This window comes from Hydra vulgaris, chromosome 04 (genome assembly GCF_038396675.1).
Source record: "Hydra vulgaris chromosome 04, alternate assembly HydraT2T_AEP".
NCBI lineage: Eukaryota > Metazoa > Cnidaria > Hydrozoa > Anthoathecata > Hydridae > Hydra > Hydra vulgaris.
Window position 1 is genome coordinate 11923418 of NC_088923.1, and position 25646 is coordinate 11949063.

A 25646-nucleotide genomic window follows, 5' to 3' on the forward strand; every position below is an offset into this window, starting at 1 on the left:
GATATATCTGTAGAAGATATACCCCTCCTTGTATTAGTCTCTAATACAAGAAGGGGGAGGGGGAGAATTTTAGCCAGATCTAATAAACGGGGTGTTTAGATAGGAAATTTTTAATGATATAAGTATTTTTAAAATATAGTTTCCGCCTCAACTAACAATTTCAGCAAAACATGCATAAAACTATTTAATTCTAGCATGGCTTGCGGTCAAATGCGCATTTTCTAACCACTGTTTCATAATATTTAAATAAGATATACGCTGATATAAGTTTTATACTTTGGTGAGAAATAGAGTTTTTATTTTTATCAAAACAAAAATAATTATTTTCTAATTTTTAAGGCCAATTTTTACTGATTTTGTAAGTAGTTGTTATTGATAACCATTAAAAATTAATGTTTTAAATTAATGTTTATAATTGTTTTGATTTAATGTTTTTACAATTTTTACTGATTTTGATGTTGTTGATAAACCTGTAAAAATTATTAAACGGGGAGGAAGTCTTAATAAATTTTGGGTGGGTGGGAAAATTTTTGAAAAGTTAATAAATATCCCTCCCCTTTTATTAGGGACTTGAGAATAAATGAATATAAATTATATAAATGACAATAAGATATAATGTCTAACTTTTTATTGCTTTCTTAAATAAGCACGCAATGTACTAATTGTCGCATAATTTTAATGTTTTAATTATCAAAGAGAATATGCAAGTAAAACTTGAAATCAAGTCACTCGACTTTTTAGAATCCAAATATTAAAAATTCTATTTGAAAATTTTAAAATGTTTGTGAATGAAAGTTGAATGTTTTTGTTAAAGGTTTGTGAATGAAAGATGTCAAATGCTTGCTAAAGTTGTAAAATCAATAAACAAATAATTTTTTTACGAAAAGCTATTCAAAAAGTTTTTCAGACTTTTGCAGTGAGCCTTTAGCAAAGCGTAACATTTCAGATGTTTAATCCTTAACATCAACATCTACAATACGGTCATTTCAGATAACATCAAGTAATATAGTTCCCGATTTTTGGAGTAAAACTTATTATATAAAAAAATTAATAATTACAGAGTTGTTGAAAAAAGAGGAAACGCTGTAGAACCTGGACTGAAAGACTGTTTCTCTGATTTGGACAGTTATCTTCCCCATTATTTACCGAAAAAAATAACTTATTTGAATTTAAAAACAAAGATAAAAATTTGGAGTATAAAAATATTACAGTAGCGTACTACAATGATGTTGATTAAAAATGATGATTGATGAAAAATTAAATCTTGAAAGTGTTGAGCACATTGGGGTATGCGACTTAAAGCTTAGTCAAATTCTGACTGGTATATCTCCAAGTAGCAGTTCAATTTATTCCTGTATGTATGTGAGTGGAATAGAAGAGAAACTTGGACAAATGCTCTATACAGAACTTTCGAGACCTGTCAAAACAACTATACAAAATTCAAAGAATCTGGTTCAAAACTAAGTGTGCACAACGTTTAAAGAATTGTATAAACCCTGTATTAGTACATGGAAACCCCTCTGAATTTTTTGTAGACTTGTTTTACCGGAGCTTCATATAATTGAGGGAACATATAATGGAGATAACATGGAGCGGATTTGGTCGGAAATGAATATGAAGAAGATTTACGAACAGTTGCAAATTATTAAGACTGGTCAGCATAGTGGAAAACTTAATAAAAATTCTTCTCGAAAAACTCTTAAAAAGTGGGAAGTTTTTAATGATAAGCTGCCAATTAAACTAAAGTCTTTTGGAGAATGCTTAAGGTTGTTAAATTTAGTTGTTGAGTATTGCTTTGGATCCGGACTTGATGAAAACTTTCAAACTAATATCGAAAATTTAAAAGCCTGCTATAAAAATTTGACGTTGGAACATGGTATTACTTGAACACCAAAATTTCATATCCTGTTCAATCATGTATCTGAATTCTGTAAAACAAAAAAAATGGGCCTTGGAGTTTATTCGGAGCAATCAGAAGAAAGCGTTCACTACCTCTTCAAAACCGCGTCGTGGAGCCGGTACAAGGTGTCCGCAAATAATTCTAGTAAGGACATTAAGTTCTTATAATGGAAAACATCTTGTTTCTCTTTGGACATGTTGATCTAAATGTTGATATTTTGAGTGATTCAATTCAAGAAGAAATAGTTTTTAATTTCATATTTGTAAATAATGGATGATTTAAAACATTCCGATTATATGATTATTCACTCTTAAACTATGTTTATATAACACAATACCATTTGTATTATTCATTTTCAATAAATTGTCTGTAACTTTTACAATAACATTTTGAATGAAAACATGGCGGACCGAAAAAAGGCGCAAAAAAACCTTTAAAATACCATATTTACTTAATAGGAGTTTTCTGATTTGGTGGACTATATACATAGTGATCAGTAAACTATACTCTTTCAGAAAACGTTGAAATTAAATTGCATACAATACACGATTTGCGAAATTGGATAGTAGACATGCGCAAAGTTTTGGGAGGTTAACAAACATTTAACCGAAGACTTTGGTTTGACGTTTGTTTAAAACTTTGCGCGTGTCGCTATTATTGCTTGTTTACTTCTGCGAAGTAAACAAGCAATAATGTTCTACTAATTTTTCGTATTAATTAGTAAAGCATTGGCTACTGGAAACACTTTTTTCTAATTTTTGCTGTTTATTCGTGGAAAAAGATATGTAACAATGTCGGAAACAGTATTAAATGATCCTGAGGATGCTGACTTTTAATCAAAATGACATCGGAAGACTTTAAAATTATGTCTATTGATGCACTTCAAGTATTTCTGTCGTTAAGAATAAAATCATCTGAAGGTGATCACGAAACTTTGGTATATAGGTAATTATTTTTTTATCTTATACATTTGGTATTCAAATTTATTTGGAACAATGAGCTAGAAGTTAAATCTAATATAGATATATTAACACAAAAAATAAAACTGATTTGTAATTAAATATCTTTAATATATGTGCAAACAAAACAACAATCGAGTTCTACTACATGATTTGACCAGCGCCAAGGTAGACTTTACAGCATCTAAATTCATAAAATTTACACAAAAGTAAACACAATTCAAACAAAAGAAGTATATGACTTGAGAAATATATGACAAACGAAATATTTGAGTTGAGAAATATTTTTGATGAAATTTGGGGACAAAAAAGATTTGAGACTATTTCTACCAAACATGGTATTGCAATGGAACCACATGCAAAAACTAAATTTTTGAAAAACAATTTTTCAATAAAAACTCTATCGCATGTTCGTTGTGTTCAAGATGGTACCATTTTTTTTGTGTGGGTATATTGTTTGAATCTGATATTCACCCAAAAAATAAACAATGTCTTTGCCGCATATGCACCTGCTCAACAACACCACAAGAAATTTATCAATCAACAAATATTGGTGGTAATAAGTTGCACAGTGCGGAACATATTAGAACGATATCATCTATAGAAGAAATTAATTTGATCCGACGTTCATTTGCAAGAATTTTGAATGCTTTTAATTGTCTTATTACTTGTTCTACAAGGACTCTAAAATAAGAAAATTGTGGTACCAAATTAAGAAACTGTGAATCTGTTGTCAATTTTTTAACGGAAATTGATCCTGGGTATGAACTTGACACAAAGTTAATAAATGAATTAGGTGTGATACTGACTAATACTTTTATTGTGTTATGATATCTGTATTCAGACCAAGTCATCTTTTGCAAGTCAGGATTTTTCGGTTTTTCAATAAATAATTCTGTTGCATCAATAATTAAATGTATATCTTTGATATGATCAAATCGTTTTGGTCTTGTAAAATTCAATGCTCCTTTATCAGGAATAAAAATTAAATGAAGTAAAACAGAAGCTAATCCTTTAACCCATGTTACAAATAAAACTTGCTAGAGAAACCGATATATTAAATCTATGACATAAATTGTTTTTTGTTAATGCTAATCTTATTTTCATTAAAGTAACATTTCATCTTTAGCGCATGTTTGTTACATTTCATCTTTAGCGCATGTATGTTAACTTTGTTTTTGCTCCAAGCTTAGAAGGGAACTTTTTAAATTTTCTGTTTATTATTGATTTTGTATAAGAGCCATTCCATTTTCTTCTTATGACTGGAAATACAATATCGTGTATGGCGTTGAAAATTTCTTTATTTTGAATACCGGTGTAAAATAAAACATTTTCATCTGTATTCAATATTTTCGGTAAAATTTTTGGGATTTATATTTGGCTAGTTTTCTATGCAAAATTTTATTATTTTTTTGAAGCAGTTTATTTTCTATTTAAAAGCTCATCTAGAAGTTTATTTTTGTTACTTAGCTCATTTAGTAGTTTATTTTACTTAGCTCACTTAGCTCAGTTTATGTTACTTAGCTCATTTAGCAGTTTATTGATAAGTTTTTTTTATTATTTTCTATCAAAAATGATTCAATATTCCCATTATTTTTGACTGTAGTAGTGTCTATATTAAGCTTGTGCAATATTTCTGAATCATAATTTACTTTTTTTGTGCTTGCTCATTTTGACTACTTTCCGGTAAAAAAAGAGACACACTCAGGAATTTCATATATATTTTCAATTTTAGGTTGGGTTAGCGGGTCCATACTTGATTTATTTTAAAAATATTGAGAACAAACGCTGGATTTTGCACCAGGGCTCCAAACGTTTTTATTATTTTCTCTTTTGATGAGTAGTTTCCATATATTTCTTCTATTCAGCTCTTTTTTTGTTTTGGAAAAGTATGCAACCTAAAAAGAAATAATATTATTTTAGCTGTAAACAGTTATTGTTGGCTAGCAATAATATATTTAACATTTCGTTTTATTTTGAATTAGATATGTAATAGTATAAATATTTTAACAAGGAATGTTCTTATGTTTTAAAAGCTTTTGCAATCTTATATATTTTCTGAAGAGTAAACAACAAAAAAATATATATACTTTTACTAGAACATCTATGATCATCCCCACAAACTCCATGTTCTTCACAAGTAGCTTAGTTACATTTTATTAACATATATTGACCATTAGAACATCCTTCAACCACACAATGAGTCGACATTTTTCATAAGTTTTTTCAACTAAACTTGCAAAATTGTTTTGTTTACCTCCCAAATTTTTTTTTTTTACCATGTTACAAGATATATTTCATATAAATAAGAATTTACAGTAGCAGAGTTTATACATTTGAGGGTGGGTTATTCGTAATATATATATATATATATATATATATATATATATATATATATATATATATATATATATATATATATATATATATATATATATATAATTATTGTTTTATGTCATATATACATAAAAATAATATCGTGAAATAAAATATATAAAAAAAGCAAGCTGTTAACATATATAGTTAAGAAAATGTATAAACAAATTTCTCAAATATGATATTAATATAAGTTAAAACTTCTTTGTTTGTTTCAAATATTAGATTAAAAACTTAAAATTGTCCTTTTATGTTTCTGAATTAAGGTATTTTAATATAAACACTTGTTTAAAATGTTATAAAAAGTAAAAGAATGTTTGCAGTTACAATGCGCATGCGCGCTGAAAAATAACAAAAGTAAAGAATTTTTCAGGTTCAAAGAAAAAATAGTGCTGGCTATTAACCCATGCATTTATAGTATATTTGCATGTCCGTCGTACCACTGGGTCACTAGGGACATACTCGTAAATCGTGTGTAAAAAGTAAAACATCGTGGGGATTAATTCACGACCTTATAAAATAAACACACAACCTTCACCCTCACAGAAGGGCTAGGGTCATGTTCGTCATTGTTTTAAATATGGTTGAATATTCAATAGAATTTTTCTTTTTCTTATAATTCTAATCAAGACCTACAATTCACCATATCTAAATAGTGAATGTTAAGTCTTGATTATTGCTGCTGCTATTTGCATTGTTTAATGAGAACATTTTGTGAAATTTTTCTACGTTGTTTTCTCTGAAAAATTTATTATATCGGATTTTCCAGATGTATTTTATTTCTTTTAGAATATTTCAACAGCAACTTTCGTTGCAGGTATATTTTGATTTTCTTTTAGTTTAAAGTTTCTACATTTCCATAACTTATTGGAAGTAATATGAGTTAAGGTAGTTATAATTTCAGCTGTAAAGTGTTTTTGAGGAAGATCTTCTATGTTTATTAGAAAGAGTGCGCGTATCGAATTAAAAGGTTTTAGCGGTGAAAGTTTTTCATACATTTTTCTTATTAGTTTCCACACAGCTTTCGCCTTGCTGTAGAAAATAAAAAGATGAAGAGTGTTTTCATCTCTTTTGCATGTTTTGCAAGAAGAATTTCCGTGGATTTGCCCACGTTTAATTTTTCACGAATTTAGTTTTTCTAGGGTAGGAAGGGAGTTTGTAAGAATTCGCCATAATTCGTATTCTTAAAGAATTCGTATTCTTACTGGTTCCCTGTGCATAGGAGTCAAAGCTTCTCTCCCAGATTTGTTTCCACGGAAGTGGTTTTTGGAACTTTGCTTCCCATGTTAATTGAATCAGTTTTAAACTTAAATTTTTTTCATGTTGAGTAAATGTTTTTGGACGTTTTTTGATTGATGTTAAAAATTTCAACATCGCCCCTAATTTTTTCAATCACGTCTTTATGATAAAAAGGCAGTGTGTTAAGTGATTTTGGTTTGCTGTTTCCGGTTAGAAACAGCCATTGCGGGTATTTAGTTTTTGCTGAGTTTGTTAGGGAGTATGCTAAATAATAATTTTGTAAGAAAATCGTGGCATTGCTCTATTTCTTTCATTTGAAAAATGTATTTCATTCTGATGGCAAGCGACTGATTTTTAGCATCAAGAATGCCCAGCCTTTTTTTTTACAGGTAATTTTAAAATTTCTCTTTTTAAAGGTTCGGGATTCAGGCTCTGCCAATGGTAGGTCGAAGTTCCTTTATCTATTTTTTTGAGATCAAGCTTTGATGTAGGGAATGCATTTGCAACATACCAAACCTTTGACAGAGCAAGGTTGTTAATGAAAGTGCCTTTACATTTTCAGAAATGTTTCGATATTTAAAATTTTGAATTTTTTTTGGATAAGTTTTTATGAGTGTTTCTCATCGTTTGTTTTATAGCATTGAAAAAATTTATCCCTAAGTTGAATCTTTTTAAGATTTTAAATAAAAAGGCTCTGTCGTTTTAATTTCGATATTTTTTTCGTTTGTATATTGAATGATGTCTCTAGCAAGATGTTTATTAGAAAAAATGGTTCTACCGGGTGCCGAGCATGTTTGCGTGGACCCGATTAAAACGTTCAAAACTTTAGAGAGTCTCAATGCTAGCGCTTATGTTAATATTTTATAATCAGCGCAGAGCAGTGATATTGATCGCCAATTTTGTATCAAAGTTCGGTCCCCATCTTTTGATAAAAGACAGATGAGGGCCGTTTTAGCGTCCAAGTTAGTTCTTTATTATAAATAAAGAACTAACTTTTGGTAGAACTCAAAATAATGGTTTTAGTTTGTATTTTAAAAACTTTTTTTAATTTTATAGAAACTAGCGGTATTATGCTAGTATCATACCGCAAATCATTATTATAATAGTATAAGGTATACCTTCCAAAAAACACATACGCATCAAGCTGATATTTGCGCGTTATCTAAAATAAATATTTTAAAGTTAAACAAAGATGCAGTTTTTACATATTTTCAATAGCCGGTTGCTCATTGGCAGGACGTAAACGAAAATGTCAAAAAAAAATGGACGCGACCTTCGCATTTCTAATTTTTATTTACGTTCTGCTGATAACGAGATCACTGTCAAAATTACATATAAATTGGGACATTCTAAAAGGAGATAAGTCACAAAAATTGAAAATTGATACATATTATTCAAGTCAGAAATTTTAATATATTTGAATAAGCTTGAATGGAACTAAAGTGTTATATGTTTTTAAAGAAGTGCAAAGAACTAATTTAAATTATGGAGATTATTCTCTTTATTTTAGATTAAGGATGTTGCTATTTATAGATAATTGTTAAAACTGAAAATTCTTCTGAAAATTAGTTTCCTTTATTAGTAATATCTATTTAATATTAATCCTATAAAATATTATTATATTGGATTTATAGTATAAAAACTTTTTCAAAAAAAATTTTAACAAATGTTTCCAGTACATACACATATCTCTTCACATTTAATAAAGATTTTCTTTACTTTTTTTTCCTGCATTTTGCAATAGTGTTTGAACCTTTTGTTCTTGCTTTTCATTAATGCTTGCAACTAAACTCAAAATGTCTTTAGCTTTCATTTACCCATGAACTTGAGTTATTTGTGTTGAACTGGTAGATAGATTTGGTTTTACTTTTCTAATAGTCATAAATCCTGGTATCTCCTCAAGTTGCATGAGAAGAGCATCTCTTCTCATGCAGCTCGTTAATCAAAGATTGAGTACTTTCAAATTTTTCTTTCCAATACAATGTTGATCCTCTTCTTTTATCAGGAGAGACAAATGATGAATCAGGAGAAGTCAATGTTGATTGCATGGATGAAACTGATGCCTCTTCAGGAGTCTTTATGTAATTATCTGCTCTATCAAATTTGTCCTGCTACATGAATTCAATGCTCAAGGCTTCATTGGTTACACCAACTCACTTTGCATCTTTTAAGAGAGTGGGTTTTGTTGCCCATTTAATTAGAACATTTTTTTTTTCTTAAGAATCTTTGTTTAGAGAATTTGCCTCAGTAAACATTTCACCATTTTCTTTTCTATATTCATGATGAATATATTTATTTAACTGGTCTAATAGTTGTGTAACCTTGTTGTATCTGGTGGGGTCAGAAACATCCATATGTTTCTTGATTAAAGGAATGACATGATAATCAAATTTGATAATAGGAACATTTCTCTTTTAATATTTTTTTCTTTTAAAAAACACATCAAATTCCTTAAAAGCGGCCAAAAGTGTTTGGCCTTCTGATACGCCATGGCCTGAAGTGGTTACCAGTAAGCGCACATAAATAACTTATTTAATTATATTAATTGCAGATTTTAGTAAACACAAAATAATTACCTTAATTTGAACACGATTATTTTGACAGCGAGCAACAATTGAAGATGACTCTTGCAGAAGCAATTAGTATTTGATGAATTTAAACAATTTATACATAAAGTTAAATATATATTACCATTATTCGTATCATGCAAAACAATAAAAAATGTATAAAAAACGTAAAAAAGGTTACCTTTTTAGCTTGTTTAAAAAAAAAATAATAATTAAAAAAAAAATGCAAATTTAATGTCAGCTTTTAAAAATTTACCCATTCATTTTTAAGTGAAAATATTTAAAAGTCAATCCCCTACTGTCCAGCCCATGCATTGTCGAACTGTTAAAACTTTAACAAATTTTTTGGTGAGGACAATGTAAGAAAAAGAATATTTGTTGTTTACTCTCAATATTTATTCAACTATGAAAGAGACTTTCAAAAATATAAATTTCCACATGTCTGCAATCGTAAGTCGTAATACAAACCCAATGCAGATTTCTGTAATGAAGAATATATACAAATGGTTTGCTTGGACATAATTAAAATGCCATAACTTTTCCTTTATTTGAATCTGGGAGACCAATATTATTGTTAGTGATAGTAAAACAAGACCGTTTATAACTATCTGATAAACCTCTTTTTTTGGTTTGTCGCTTAGTTGTAATCATCAATACTTGTATACTTATTATTAAATATTCAAGACTTATATACCAGATTATATCTCATCTTTATTAGCAATTACTTTACAGCTGCACTGGTGACAATACCAAAGCTCATCTTCTTTTTCATAAGCAGACTGGGGAATTTTCCCACACTCACGATGAAACCATTCTTTGCAAGAGAAACATTGAGCTGTTTGTCTATAAATATATGTATTAACATAATTTATTCGTATTTATTTTCAACAGTAAAACAAATAAGTATTCTTTTTTAAATAAATGAGTTATGAATATATAAATTTTTATGTAAAAACATACCCGCTAATAATGTTCTCATCCTTATGGGTCCAAAACATTCTACACGAGCAATGCAAACGAATACGAAAGTTTTTCGATGCACATTTTTTGAATCTAAAAGAATCGATTGTGGTAGGAAAGACATCCAACCGGTTGTTTATTATACACTGGAGGAGATGTTTCCTCATACAATTTTCTTCAAACATTATGGAAGTGGGCGGTATTCCCTTCACTTCAAGGATCTGTCTAGCCCAAGTAATAGCATATAACCCACAATCCACACCATTAGTTTGCTGTTGAATAGGTAATACTTTGATCACAAGGTATTTTTTAGCACATTTTAAAATGGAGTATATTTGCCTTTTTGTGGCAAAACTAATTGCACCATGAAAAAAACTGTCAAAAAGATAAATTTCTCCTGCAGCACAACCATATGTAGTTACACAAACCCAGTGAAGATGTCCATCATGTCGAACTTGAACAAATGGGGCATTTGGATGGATGTTAAATGAAAGTAATTGATCTGTAATAGGATCCTGGAGACCAACATCAATACCTAATTGAATAGACATGATTTGTTGACAAAAATGAATATGCTTATCACTAAGCATTTGTCCATTTTCTAGCTCATTCTTTTCAAGGTTGCCTATCAATGAGGATTTTAGATATTCAATACTATTAACCCTACTTTGAATATAGTTATCATTGTCTTCTGAATTGCTTTCAAGCAAATTATTTTCATCTTCGGATAATAATTTTAGATTAGTTTCAAATGAATTATTTGGAACTGTGAATATTTCACAATTTACATCAATCTGGTGACTTGAGATTATCTGAGAAATACACGAATCCTCGTCTTTACTTACATTTACATTTATATCAGAGGTTTTTTTTAAAACGTCACGCTTAATGCCAACGCGTTTAGAATTTTTTTTTTTCCGTCACATTGGCAGATCACACAGTCTTTTGCAAACTATTATGAGACTTGCTCCAAGTATCTGGTTGATTATCTGGACGCAAAAGAATTCCTTGCTCACTTACAATACTTTCTGCTAGGTTTGTTTTCAATTTATGAAGCCCTTCAAACAACAAATCAACATCTTTTTGAGAAGTCCATAAGTAAGACAGTTGTGTAATTTCACTTAATAGCTCACGACACCTTGCTAAGCTGTGGTTAGTACTTCTAACTTTGCCTGTACATTATGAACACCGAGTTGAGGGATGAGAATTGATGAAGATTTTAACAATTGTGTTTCATGTTCAACAGGATTATTAATGAAGTCATTATTGTTGGAATGAGAAAAATCTTTAGAGAGATCAGAAGTGGTATGATTATTGTCATCTGTCAATAAATCTAGACTGAAATAGGGTGAATTCCTGTATGAGCTACCGAAAGCAGACCATGAGAGATTTTTTTTTATAAAAATGGCAAAAAAATGCTTCCATGGATATGGGCTATTAAACCAAGAAGGGCAAGAACAACTAGGCAATTGTTCTGCATCGCCAAGGTAGCAATGGTAGATTTCTCGACTATTTAAATCAAATGAAGAAACATAGTATAACTTGTCTGTTACAAGAGTAACACCTCGTAAGTCAACATCTTGCAACTTATCTATTAAACTCATGCAATGTGTTATCAATGGTGGAGGACGATTAATCAAATATTTTGGAATGTTGTCGTTATATTTCCTATACGCTGAATGTGCTTTTTTATTTCCATCACAATATCTAAACAAATTTATCATAATCATTTTTAACACTAAAGATTTTACAAGATTTGATATTAACAAATAAAGATATTTTAATTTAACAATTTAAAATTATCAACGTTAAATTATCTTTGTAATGTAATCTATCATTACATGAGTTTTAATTTTAAAGTAACTTTTATATAATTGATCAGGGGCTATTCTAGGAAAATAATTTGGATGGCAATATCCCAAGACTGGCATGTGCCGCTAGGATATTATTGATATTATTCAATAGAAATAATTTCTTGTGAAAAAATAAAACACAATGTTTTTAAAAAAAAAAAAGTCCTAAATTTTGAATTTAGTACCCAAATACGTTCTATACTGTCCCAAAATGGTGTAGGATAGCCCCTATTTAAAGTAACTAACTTGTCAAATTTGTGAGGAAGAAATTCTTCAATACAAATACTTAGCATAGCAGTTAGTGAGGAATTTTTTCTTTTCTCCAAAAAAACTATATTTGAACGATTGGTGCTGTCGCTCAATTCCATTATTAGTGTTGACATTCAACAAAAGACGATTCTGCCTGTAAGCAAATACCCATCTTTGAAAAACAAATTTTATCCATTTATATTTTAAAACTACATAATTTATTCATTAATTAGTACCGGTCAGGTCAGGTATCCCTTACATCAAGTCAGGTTATCCTGCTACTGGTAACATGTACTCTAGTACAACCAAAATAAAATTTCTTAAATATAATGTAATGATATTTATGAAACAAATATCAATATGGATAAACTTAATGATGCCTTGACAACTCAAATATCTGAGGCAAAGGGCTATTTTAAGTTTTTTTAAAATATATATATTTTAGGCACCCCGAGAAGTCCTTATTGCCAAGAAAAGCAGTGATGATCTAAGAAAATATTATATATTGTGAGTAAATCTGATAGGGTGCGCCAGGGAAGATTAAGCTGGTTTACTTTTTTTCTTGCCATTTAAAAACCCTCTTTTCTAAAAATCATTATGATTAAGCTACGAGGAATCAAGATTTAGAATTAATTTAAATTCTTGTATACCTCCTTTAAAAAATGCAAAATATTTGCCATAAATTTTAAATAAAATGTGTTTAAAACTTGTATATTTATTAAATATAGAACTTTTAAGCGCATTGCCTGGTCACTCCATAAAATTTTTTTTTTCTTGGTTTAAATCATAAAAATGTTTTCTTTATACCCTGTTTTTGTAAAAAGGTTTTTCTTTTAAATCATTCAACCCCAAACTATTTTAAAAATTTCCTAATGAGATGATGTTTTGTTATTTTTCGTATTTAATTCACAATTCCACTTAGTAAAGAACTTTGTCTAAGTTGAATCAACTGTCACTGGTAATGGAAAAAGTCTTTGTTTTATAAATTAAAAAATAAATAACGAAAATGCTCATCTTTGTACAAAAAATGAAATTAAAATAAGCACATTACTTACAAGTTGCATGTTGCAAGATTGCAAATTTACTTACCTTTTGGATAGATAAGTGTTTGTTAAATATTCTGCAAGTTTTGGGTATTTTTTCCACTCAGGCCATTCTTCGAGCTCTTGAACTAACTTTTTACAAATCTCTTCTGTTTTAGAATGTGCAATTTTACGAAGCATCTTCTTAACTTGGTCTTTTACATAGGAGCATCCATTTGTGGATTTTGACAGCCATCTCTCCCAGGCTTGCTCACGATGAAAATCACAGATAAATACTTGACAGCCTAAATAAATGAATTTTATTAATGAATATATCTTAATGTTACAATCTTTAACAAAAAGTCATTATAACTCCTATCTGATCTGACTTTAGGCATTGCAAAGTTTTTCATTTTAATCAAGGTTTCACATTTTATTAAAAAAATTATAACATGATTAAAAACATTATAAACATGATAATTTACAAAAATAAAATCTTACCTGGAAGCACAGTTTCAAGTAAATTTATTTCTTCATTTGAGTAATCTGTCATGAAAAACTTTGGTTGAAATAATGGATTCCATTTTTTATTGCACATTAATGCTTCTGTGGTCTTATTCTCACAAACAAATATTGCAACAATTTGGTAATCAATATTAGTTTTAACAACTAAGAAAAAGAGAGGGAGGGCATATTTAGTAGTGCGATATGTCGTATCTAGAAAAGCCAGTTTATTCCCATATCGATAAAGTAATTTTTGCTGCCATTTATCTTGATAAATGAACAGCAATGAATTTTGAAGCTTTAGGTCCTTGTCTGAACTGATTGCTCCTTTAGGTCTAAACTGCATTTTTGCATCTGGATAGTACATTGCCCATTCATTAATCTTGTCACGAAGGCATTCCTGATCTATCATGGATCTACGAAGAGTTAGTCTAGCTTTCTGCATATGGTTGGCAATTGTCTCATCTCGTGGAAAAAAACGTTTATTTGTTTTCTGTGGTAACTCAATTGAATTAAATTTGGTACTGACAAAAGAATCCAGAAGACGTCTCATTTCTGAAACCGATTTGACACCCTTTGCAACAAGCTGACCAATTTTTGTAATAATTTCCTTGGATAAAGGTTGATTAAGACCAGCTTCCTAAAAATAAGTACAGCAATAAATAAAGACACAGGACAACTTTATGTAAAATAATGGTGTTACGTACATCACCAGTTGGATGGTTTTTGTGAGCAGATATTTCAGGTAATAATAAAATGTATTTTCTACAAATTGAATTATTTTCTTTGGTAGCCAAACCTGCACGAAGTTTTTTTGACGCTTCTTGTCTTAACCATACTGAATCTCTGTCCAGCTAGAGCAAAGAAAATTATAAAAACATTTATATCTTTATAAAAAGTACAGTAGGTATAAAAAATTCAAGTAATAAAGATAATTTAAAACAATATTCAACATTTTAAAATATTGAATTTCTTCATTTTAAAATACCTTATATTGAGGAAATTCAACTATTTCTTTTATCACTGCTTTAGCAGGACAATCAAATTTCTTTGTATCTTGCAAAACAATTTTGTTTTTTTTACAATAATGATCTGTAGCCTAAAGATAAAAAATAAATAAGAATATAACAAATAAAGAGAACATAAAATATGATATCCAGGCATATATATCCGTGTATTAGTCCGGAAAATATTTTATACCGCGCTTTTGCGATGTTTATAATTATTTTTACTGAAAAAATATATCAAGACTTTCCAGGACCATTTTTTATTTGAGGATATTGGCTTCATTATTTCAAGGACTTACAAAAAAAAAGTTATAAATTCAAGGACTTCACAGGACTTTTTTATCAATTGCTCAAAATATCTACTAAATGTAAAAAAAATTTAACACAAAATAAAAAAATACATAACTACAACTACAGAGCTAAATATAAATTTAAAAAAGTATTCAACAAAAACTTGTTTTTTATTTGTAAGAGAACAATTATTGAATTAAGCTATTAAACTTTTAGAATCTCTAATACTTTATACTTGAATATATTAAAGAATGCAACTATGCAATAATTAAATATTAAATCAAAACAAAAAAGAATCAATTTTATATATATTTATAATTTATGTAAAATAAGATCTATTGTGGATGTGTAAGTTTTTTGAAATTTTGATTAAAACAATATTAAAATCTTATTTTTCATAAAATAATTTATTAAGAAATAATTAGAGCAATTATATGTATTTTAATTTTAAATATAATCTTAGTGCATCTTAAGTTTTTTTTTTCAAGTACAAAGCTTTTGCATTCAAATTTTTGTCTTTTCCATGCTGACAATCAAGAGTACTACATGCCGAAATAATAAATAGCACTCCAGTATATAAAAGATTTTTATTTTCAAAATAAATCTTATGATTTTTCTTCGTTATATCTACACACAAAGAAAAAAATGTTTTTTTTAGTTTAAATATGTCACCAATAGAGAAATGTTAAATATTTTTTGTCTTTAAAGTAACTAGAATGACACATAAATATATACATATATATAAATATATATATACATATATTTATATTTATATAAATATATGTATATATATATGTATATATATATATATATATATATATATATATATATATATATATATATACATATATATAGTAGAATCCTGTTTACTCGGACCCTGAATGGGTATATATATTTTGTTTGACTTAGTGAATGTCCGAGTTAAGCAAAGCTTTTGGTATCTATAGAGAATTCAAGGGGAATTGAAAATTTGTCTGACTTAATAAAAGTTCGACTTAAGGTTTTACTGTATATATATATATATATACATAACTAAAATTTAATTTGGTCTTAGGTCAAAATTAAAAATACTGTAAACCATCAATATTATCTTCCATAGTTCTTTTAAAAGCTACTATATAATGCACAGTATGCAACATTTCATGTTCTTTAATTTTTGCTATAACATCAGCACATGTTGACAAAATGTGCTGTACATGATTATCTGAAGCCAAATTTGATGCTTTAGCCAACACGTTTGGGTCTATTGGTATGACAAAACAAAAAATAAAAAAAATAAATGACCCAGTAAAAAATTTATATTAGAATTTACTTTAATATAAATGTAATAATAAATAATAAAATCATACTAACCTATATAACATATAAATTTATTAGTTATTAGTAAATTCAAATTTTATATATTATTTTAATTGTTAAACTAATATTAACAATTTGAATTTACTAACAACTAATGAATTTGAACAACGTGGGAATAAACAGTTTTAGAGTGACTTTTTTATATTAGACTTATATGGAAACAGTCACTCTAAAAGTTGGTTTATTCCCACGTTGATGAAATGAAACTACTTTGATAAGTAGATAAGATTATTATTCGATAGAACATTTTCTTAAAAAGAATAATTAATAATAGAGTAATAAAATAAAATTATGCATAGTAATAATTGCTAACAGATTAATCTAATCTAAATATCTCGGACATAAATCAAAAACACTTTTGGTATAAAGTAAGCAATCAATATGATCTTACTCAGCAATTGTTCTAAATCGATGGAAGTATTATCTAAATCCATTTTGTTATCGAAAATAAGTAATTAACTTTAAAAATTTGATGAGGACGTGCTAAAATTAATAAATTTTTCTGACTATCCGAGTTCTTGTAAAAAAGTTTCGCATGCGCAATAGCTGACGAAATCATTCTAGGTCTGTGTTTTCTGTATAGTCGCAAACCTGGACTTGCGTCTTACTAAAGATAGCTAACCCAATTGGGATGCCGTCAATTCCAGGAGTTTTCCCTTTACCTAAGGAACCTCCCAAATTTTTGCGCATGACATTTGTAAATACTTGCGCATGTCAACTATCCAATTCCGCAAATCGTGTATTCAGTAAACCTAAATTTAGTTAGGTTAGCAGACTTTAACATCTCTCAGAATTAGGTCGCATTTTTCGGTTACCGGATAATTTTTTATTTTATATATTGTCGCAAAACTTTACCAGACTCTACGTCCTTAAGTCCTAGGGATGTTAGAATTTTTATTTATTTAATTTAAGTTACAAGTACTAATAACATTTTTTTAAATAAAGCGAGTACCATCACTTTCTCCATTTTTATTTTATATTGAATTTAATATTTTTAACTCTATTTTAAACTGATTCATAGTCAATCCATTAACTCAATTTAATTATTAGAAGTTTATATTAAATAAATTTATTAAATAATATATAAAATTATTGGGGTATTTATTGGAGAAAACCTTTTTTTTTGATAGATATCTACACAAGCAATTGAAAAATCTAGATTGAAATATAATATAATCAGTCTAGATTTTTCATTTTTTTTTTGTAGTTATCTACCAAAAAAAATGGTTTTCTCTAATAAATCCCACAATAATTTTTATAGTAATATAAACTATATTATAGTGTAATAGTTTTTATATTAACATATTTAAGGTATGGCATAGCTCCACTTTTATTAGTGGTACTCATGTTGCTTCTGGATTTAAATAATAATAGAAGTCCAGAAGCAATAAGGACTTTATTCTTCCAGTCTATTCAGTAAAGATAGGTTTTTTCGGTTTAATATCATTGTAACTGATGTAAAGATCTTTAATAAATATATTTTAATCAAAGCATTGTATTTCAATGAAATGTATTGGTCAATCCAAGTCACAACTAAAAAGGTTTTATTTAATACAGTTGCAATGTGTACAAATTATTTGTCACAAACCTAGGATCACCCTTTTTGCTTCCCTTTTAAAAATAAAACTCAACACCTTACATAAGAGAAAAAATGTTTATGCATTAAAAGTTGTCAAATCTGCATTATCAGGAATATACCATCCATCTATAGCATGTTTACAAAAAATAAAGATTTAAAGCTTATAGTTAAAAAGCAATAGACTGTCAAGGAAGCTTAAAACTCCAAAATTTCCTGTTGCACATAAGGTAATTTTTAATTTTTCCAATGACATTTGTTATTTTTGAACAAATGCAAAAAGTTTCTACACTTTTAGAGTTCAAGTGAAAAAAGTGTTCAAACATTAATAAATGTATGTAATGTACTTTTATTAACTCATAGTTCTGCTATAATTTAAAATAATAATCTTTAATACAGCTGTATGTATTTTCAAGTTTTTAATTATTTCATTATATATTCATTGTTTTTGTGTTTCTTTTTGATAAATTCAATTTATGAAATAAATGTTAACTTAGTTTAACTATTAACTTTCTTATTTTAATATTTGTAGTATTTGTAATATTTTTATTTCTTTTTTATTTTTATATTTGTACTTTTTTTTAGTCTGATTGCAAAGAATATTTTTATTTTATCTGATGTTGTTTATTGATGTATCTTAATTTATGATTGGTGTATCTTAGTTTAAGATTTTTTTTGTTTTGGTGACTTTTATTATAATTATCATGACAGTTTATCTTTTCAAACCATTTGATTTAAATAATCTCTAAATATTTTGTTGAAACATTAAAAAACATAAAAAGCAGGTAACATTTTTGTTTAATTCGTTATTATTGGCATTTTAGTTTTAATTATAAAGTTGGAAAAATCTTGCAAAATTTATTTTTTGGTTAGGTGATATTTGTGAACAACTGTTAATTTTTTTAAAAAAAAAGGAAAAAGAAAACTGAAGAAAAAACTGCAGAAGTGGATTTGGACACTCATCTTATAAAGGCATACATTCTGCGTGAATTGACTTTAATCCATTATAATTTGACTAATCTTGAATAATGACAATTAAAGATTATAGTCACGTGTTTGTTGTGATCCTGTTGATTGGAATGTATTATCATCATCATAACTGCAGCAAAGAATTTTTTTTACCTCTTTGCTGCAATTATGATAATGTGTACACTCGATTACGATTATGTGAGTATAACCATGATGTGTTTGATTGCCAATAGGAACACCTTTTGGCAAAAGATTACAATATGAATGAGATGAAATATTTATAAATGAAGCTTGAAGGAGGGATATCTATGTTCATGTTTCTCAGGTCCTAAAAAAATTTCTGGCACTTGAACTGCAGCAAAATATCAACAGGACTGGAAGTCGTGGCAAACAAGCTTTAACCTAGAAAAACTGCTCAAAAATGTTAATTTCAGATCTACTCTGATTAGATCTAAGTTTAATTCAGATCTACTCTAAACATTTTTGTATAAATAGGAGTCGGTCTAACTGACTGCTCATGCTCATAGTGCTTGATTTAACAACAATAACAAAAATTTTGAATTTAAGGTAAAAACAATAAGTAACAAAAAAAATTCTATATACTTCCAAAATATTCAAAATGTATATAGATGTTAACAATTTTTTTTACTTATTATAACAGTTACTTGTTTAATCTTTGCTTCCAAAAAGCTGCAAGCAACCACTACTAGAGTTAAAAGTTACTGGAAGAGCCAAGATAAAGTTTATGAAGAAAGATAACAACTCACAGATAATTGACAGATTGCAAATTATATGAACCAGAAAAACAAGATGGAGGGAGAGAATTCCAAAGAACATATGTTCAAGTAAAAAAACTAGGCAAATAAGAATTTTTAGAGCACTTAGGAATAGTCGCAGTTAAAGGATAAGACTAAATTGAATGATGAGTAATAAAAGAATAAATTTAAGTAGATTGCAGAAGAGACGCTAGCTCTTACAACAGAGAAGAGAAGCAACATTACAACAGTGTGATAATGGTTGGAGGCTGGCTGCAACCTTTACTTGTTTACTTATATTATAAGTTATTAATATGCAGATATTTATATTGTCTATATGATACTATAAAGCTCTTACTTATTATAAGATTGTTTGTTCATCATAAGTTGAACTTTCTTACTTATTATAAGGTTGTTTACTCATTATAAGTTGAACTTTCGTATTATAATACTGTTTGTTCATTATAAGTTGAACTTTCTTATTATAAGACTGTTTGTTCATTATAAGTTGAATTTTCTTACTTATTACATGATTGTTTACTCATTATAAGTTGAATTTTCTAACTTAATTTATATGTGTGAACTCATCTAACAACTATAGTTATTGAACAATATTATAGATTAGAATAAATTAATGTTAAGTGATCATTTTATTATATTTATAGTGTCAACTTTTTCCTGGATCAACGATGCGACAAAAGAAATTGAATCGAAAGTGGCTCCATGTTTTAACAAGGCAAGAGATCGCTATGATGGTCAAATGTGGTGAGGTATGTAAATGATTGATGTTTCAATTGATGAGAAAAATAACAATCCATGAGAAAAATAACAATAGTTAGAAGGGGAGTGAAGAGGATGGTGAAAACGATCCTCAACAAAAAATCGGCAGATTTTTAAAATAAATATAAACATCATGCTTTAAATAAATATTTATATGAATACTTTAAATATAAATTTCAATAAATAGTAATATAAATTATTTAAATGATGGTTTTAAAATTTTATTAATAAAAAAATTTTCAAAAAGAGCCACGCTATACTACTCATCTTTTGATGAGTAGCGCGTAGTGTTTTTTTGTTGTCGCAATAGGACCATCCCTTAATGAACCCTTGTATTTGGTGCAGACATTGTTATCAGGTTCCCTAAAGTATTTTTAAGGCGGATGGTGGTGCCAAATATAACTTTTTTTTTTTTTTTTTTTAAATTCTGATTCACTCCCAACAAGGCTGCAAGCAACCACTATTAAATTGAGATTTACTTTGCTGTTTGATGGACAACGCGTGATGTTGGTATGACTTATCTGGGTTTATATGTTTCAGTGAAATAACATTTTTTTAATGAGCTATGGGTCTAAACTTTGGTTAGGGGCATATGGATTCTTTTTTAGTTTGATACAATGTTTATCACGTAAATAAACTATAATCATGTAAATATATCTCTTTCGCCAAGATGTTTTGTTTGGTTAAAGAAAACTTATTTTATTGCATAGTATAGGTTTAAATTTATGCATAAAAATGTTTGCTTTGCAACACAATAACTTCATTAAATGGTTTTCATTCACTTTTGAGATTCCCAAAAATAATGGATATGCGCCAAAAAAAATTTGTATTTTGAAGTAACTTCTTTTCTTTTTTTAAATCTGAGCCTCCATATGCGTTATAAGTGTTGTGCTTATGCAAAAAAAAAGACATGAATTTTCTACAAAAAATATTCTTTTTATTGCAAACCTATATATTACGTTGTATTTCCTGTAGATATAGAAGTGCATATGCATTTTTTTTTAACTAAAGTAGGCTATCCACGTCCACTAATTTGTGTAGTATAGTTTTTATTGAAAGCCAGAGGAGTTTTTAGTAATTTCTCAGACAAAAACGAAATTACATATAATGTATATATACATTTTTTTTGTCTTACAAATTGCTCAAAACACCTCTGATTTGCTTTATACAACACAAATTAGTGGACGCGGATAACCTACTTTAGTTCCAAAAATATTTACATGCACTTCTAAATCTGGTATTTACAGAAGATTAAACGTAATATAAAGATTTGCCATTAGAAGAGTATTTATTTTAGGAAATACATGTTTTTTTTTTGTAATGTGAGTTAAATCAATATACCAGCATATTGACAATATCAATATGCTAGTATTTGATTCACATTAATAAGCTACAAGCATTGCATCTGGTCTCACCGCAATATAAATAGATTAAGTTAATTTGAAGTTTTAAATTCCATGTTCAGTTTTGTCTTTCTTTTTTTTTTTAACTTTCATTTATATTTATTTTGTTTTTTTGCCCCCATAAAGCACCATTCACAGAGCACTGCGAAAAAGCATTTAGCAAGCAGTTCACGCGAACCACGGATCCCTGTATTTAAATTGCGGAAGGTTTAAAGTTATATCGATTTAAAAGATATTTCTAAACAGTACTTTATAGAAGGTGGTAAATCCCAAAAAAATAAATTGTTTTATAATAAAATTATGGAGTATTTAAAATGTCAGTCATTTTTATGGAAGAAAGAGAGAAAAGGTCATCCATAAAAACATTTTTAAATTGAAAAAAGTAGTTATTGGGCGGGTCCGGACGGCATCAAAACCTATATTAGATTAAAAGAAGGGTTGAATTTTAGCCCTACGTATTTAGATTTTTACAGAAACATAAAGAAATTACTTTAAACCATATTCAAGTGAGCTATTATTTCTTTGTCTAAAAAGTTACTTCTCTCTGCATTTTTAAGGTAAGAAACGTAACTTTATAAAATATTTTTCTTTTTACTCTTAAAGCTTGATTAATATTCTATTAACTGATTGGTGTACAATAGCTAAAAGTGGTTTGTGATACAAGATAAAAGTTAAAAATTATCGTTTTTTTGCTGAAAGATTATTTATTTTTTTTAATGATAACTTTGAACAGCTGCGGGGAAGCGTAAAGTGGTTTAACCTTTTTTTTTTTAAAGAAAATGAAAATGTGGTCCGTTTGCAACAATCTTGCCCAAATTTTTCATATCAGATTTTTACAAAAATGGAATTCATGCCGTTTTTTGATTATTTCCAATAACTGTGAAACGGAGATCTCCGTTAAATAAATGGAGTATTAATTCGACGGATTATATACGTTAGGGTAAAGTTTCCTAATTCCGGCCACATCTTAACAATTTCGTTTCTAAAAAAAATGCCACATTTTCGCAATTTTTTTTTTAAATATGTTAACAAATAGGTCTTCAAGACAATCATACACTGTTAGAAAGATATACCTTTTAGCACTCGGATCTTAATTTTTTTTATATATAATAAAAACTGCGTAGACAAACAAAGATAACAAAGGTAAAAGAATTCGACCAAATTACAGCAAATTTAACAAAATATCAGCCTGGCTTTGAATTTTTTTCGATTCGATTTCAAATCAAATAATGCAAATGCTCATGTTATAAACGATAACAAAGTTAATTCTTAAATATATTAATTAATTCAAAATATTAAATAATTCTAAATATTATCCCAATGAGCAGGACCTTATTGAGCCAGGGCTGGCGAGCCAGCTCCGGATAAATACGTGTGATCCAGTTAAGTGCCGTAGCTGGCGCACCAGAACTGGCTAGCCATTATCGGGTCATAAGCGTATCTTAAGTGGCACGCCAGCTAAGTACGCCAATTAATTGGCGCCGATTGGCGTACCGCCAATTCATTATTGTGTTAACACCATAATGAATTTGACAAAATTACTTTTTATTGATGCGAATAAAATAGAGAGCGAAATATATAAATATTTTTCATAAAGCTTTTGTAAGTTAAATAATCTTATAAAGCTGTTGTAAGTTCATAATTTTTATTTAAGCACACGACGTAAGTTTATAAAACCAACTATATGTATATATATATAAATATATATATATATATATATATATATATACATATATATATATATATATATATATATATATATATATATATATATATATATATATATATATATATATATATATATATATATATATATATGTATATATATAACCAACTATAGTTGGTTATAGCAATGAGCTACTGGACTAAAAGAAGAAAGATTCGGAGAGAAGTAAAAAATATTTAGACTGAAATAAAACAAGGTGAAATCGTTATCGATGGAGCCTGTAATTATGATTACATACGCGAAACTGGGTTTTATTTTCCTCAAGCTACTGACACTTTGCCCAAGACAGTCATTCAAACAAATTGCAAAGAATATGCTATAAACAACTCAGGTAATGAAGCTTCCAACTCTACTGCTCTGGATGATAACCCCAATATTTCTTATCTAATCGATAATGAAAATAGCGAGTTTGAAGTTTTATCCGATAGTGATTCAGATATAAGTGACAAGCATAATGCAATAGATGAACTGGAGGGTGATTTAGCTTTTTGGTCTTCTAAACATAACATTACACAACGAGCATTTAGTGATTTAATTTGCATTGTGTGCAAGTGTGTTCCTGGTTTGTCAAAAAGTCCAAAAACAATAATGAGAACAGAAATTGCTAAGCGTGAAGTGAATGAAGGTTTCTGTTATTTTGGTATAAAGCAGGAGATACTTAATAAATTTCCAACTTTGTGTAGTGATAATGAAATGGAAGTTTCAACAATATCTTTTCAAGTCAATATAAATGGCCTTCCATTATTTAAGAGTTATAACACACAACTTTGGCCCATTCTTGGACTAATAGAACAGTTTGAAAATAAACTTCAACGAAATAGGGAACCATTTGTTATTGGACTATACTGTGGAAATAGTAAGCCAACGGATGTTAAAAATTTTTTAGAAGATTTTGTTAAAGAAGTAAAAGAGCTTCAGCTTAATGGTCTTATCATTAACAATGTGCATTACAAAGTAGAACTTTCTGCTCTTGTGTGTGACACCCCAGCTAGAGCTTTTGTTAAATGTATAAAGGGGCATAGTGCTTATCATGGGTGTGATAAATGTGAACAGCATGGTGTCTATGTTGGTCGTGTCACCTTTCCAGAAACAGGTGCAGTTCTTAGAACAGATAACTCTTTTGCCAGAATGACAGATCGTCATCATCATATTAGTGAAAGTCCACTTATAAATATTCCAATGAAAATGATATCACAAGTGCCTGCTGATTATATGCATTTAGTTTGTCTTGGGGTTATGCGAAAATTAGTATATTTATTTTTGAAAGGTCCTTTAAAGACTAGACTTGGTCCTCGTGTTGTCTGTGAGTTATCAGAAAAACACCTAAATTTAGGAAATTATATCCCATTTGAATTTGCACGTAAGCCTAGATTGTTCAAAGACTTTGAGCGTTGGAAGGCAACTGAATTTAGACAATTACTGTTGTACACTGGCATGGTCTGTTTTGAAGGTATACTACCAACTGCATTATATGATAATTTTATGTTACTGTCAGTTGGTATGAGTATCCTGTTAAGTGAATATTTGTACAATGAATATGTTGACTATGCTCACAATTTGCTATTGTTGTTTGTTAAACATGTTGGTGATATTTATGGCAGGGAAGTGATCACATACAATATGCATGGGTTGCTGCATTTATCTAGTGTTTCTAAAAGTTTTGGACCTCTAGATAATGTATCATCATTTCCTTTTGAAAATTATTTGAAAAAATTAAAAAAGCTTGTACGAACTGACTACTTGTTGCCATTGCAGCAAGTAGTCAGAAGGTTATCAGAAAGACAAATAATTGATAGGAGAAAACAGTTGAGTTATAAGATGAAAGATTTTCCCTACTTTAAGAAAGAGCACAGTGATGGACCTGTACCAAGAGAACTAAAAATAAGTACTCAGTTTAAAGAATTGTTTGCTAAACATTTTTGTATCAAAATAACTGATGGTGATAATTGCTTTAGCTTAAATGATGACAAAATAATTGTAGTGATGAATATTGTGAAAGCGATTGATGATGTGTGTATCATATATAGAGTGTTTGAAAACATTGAAAATTTATTTGTATACCCTTGCAATTCATCAGCCATAAATATTTTTAAAGTATCGTGTTTGAATGCAACATTGTGTTACTGTTCAGTGTCAGAAATAAAAAGGAAA

The 25646-nt window shown here is 28.5% G+C and overlaps 2 protein-coding genes across 2 annotated transcripts; both read right to left on the reverse strand.

Moving 5' to 3' along the window:
- Positions 1-9585: 9585 nt before the first annotated feature.
- Positions 9586-10912, reverse strand: LOC136079568 (uncharacterized). The gene is made up of 2 exons (XM_065795465.1): positions 10002-10912; positions 9586-9884 (listed from the first exon to the last, which is right to left on the reverse strand). Exons 1-2 carry the CDS (start codon positions 10589-10591, stop codon positions 9740-9742), a joined length of 735 nt encoding a protein of 244 aa, XP_065651537.1. The 5' UTR covers positions 10592-10912; the 3' UTR covers positions 9586-9739.
- A 1188-nt stretch (positions 10913-12100) lies between these two features.
- LOC136078917 (uncharacterized) lies at positions 12101-16720 on the reverse strand. Its single transcript, XM_065794724.1, has 7 exons — positions 16678-16720; positions 15999-16170; positions 15046-15055; positions 14618-14728; positions 14337-14483; positions 13627-14269; positions 12101-13430 (listed from the first exon to the last, which is right to left on the reverse strand). The coding sequence occupies exons 1-7, from the start codon at positions 16718-16720 to the stop codon at positions 13189-13191; spliced, it is 1368 nt and encodes a 455-aa protein (XP_065650796.1). The 3' UTR covers positions 12101-13188.
- Positions 16721-25646: the final 8926 nt, after the last annotated feature.

Coding starts and splice junctions, on each gene's coding strand:
- LOC136079568 (XM_065795465.1), bottom strand. CDS start 10,591: ATGCTTAGTGATAAGCATATTCATTTTTGTCAACAAATCATGTCTATT. Junction 9,885..10,001: donor GATGAGAACATTATTAGCGG/GTATGTTTTTAC, acceptor ATATATTTATAG/ACAAACAGCTCAATGTTTCT.
- LOC136078917 (XM_065794724.1), bottom strand. CDS start 16,720: ATGGATTTAGATAATACTTCCATCGATTTAGAACAATTGCTGA. Junction 14,484..14,617: donor TTGAATTTCCTCAATATAAG/GTATTTTAAAAT, acceptor TCTTTGCTCTAG/CTGGACAGAGATTCAGTATG. Junction 14,270..14,336: donor AAAACCATCCAACTGGTGAT/GTACGTAACACC, acceptor ACTTATTTTTAG/GAAGCTGGTCTTAATCAACC.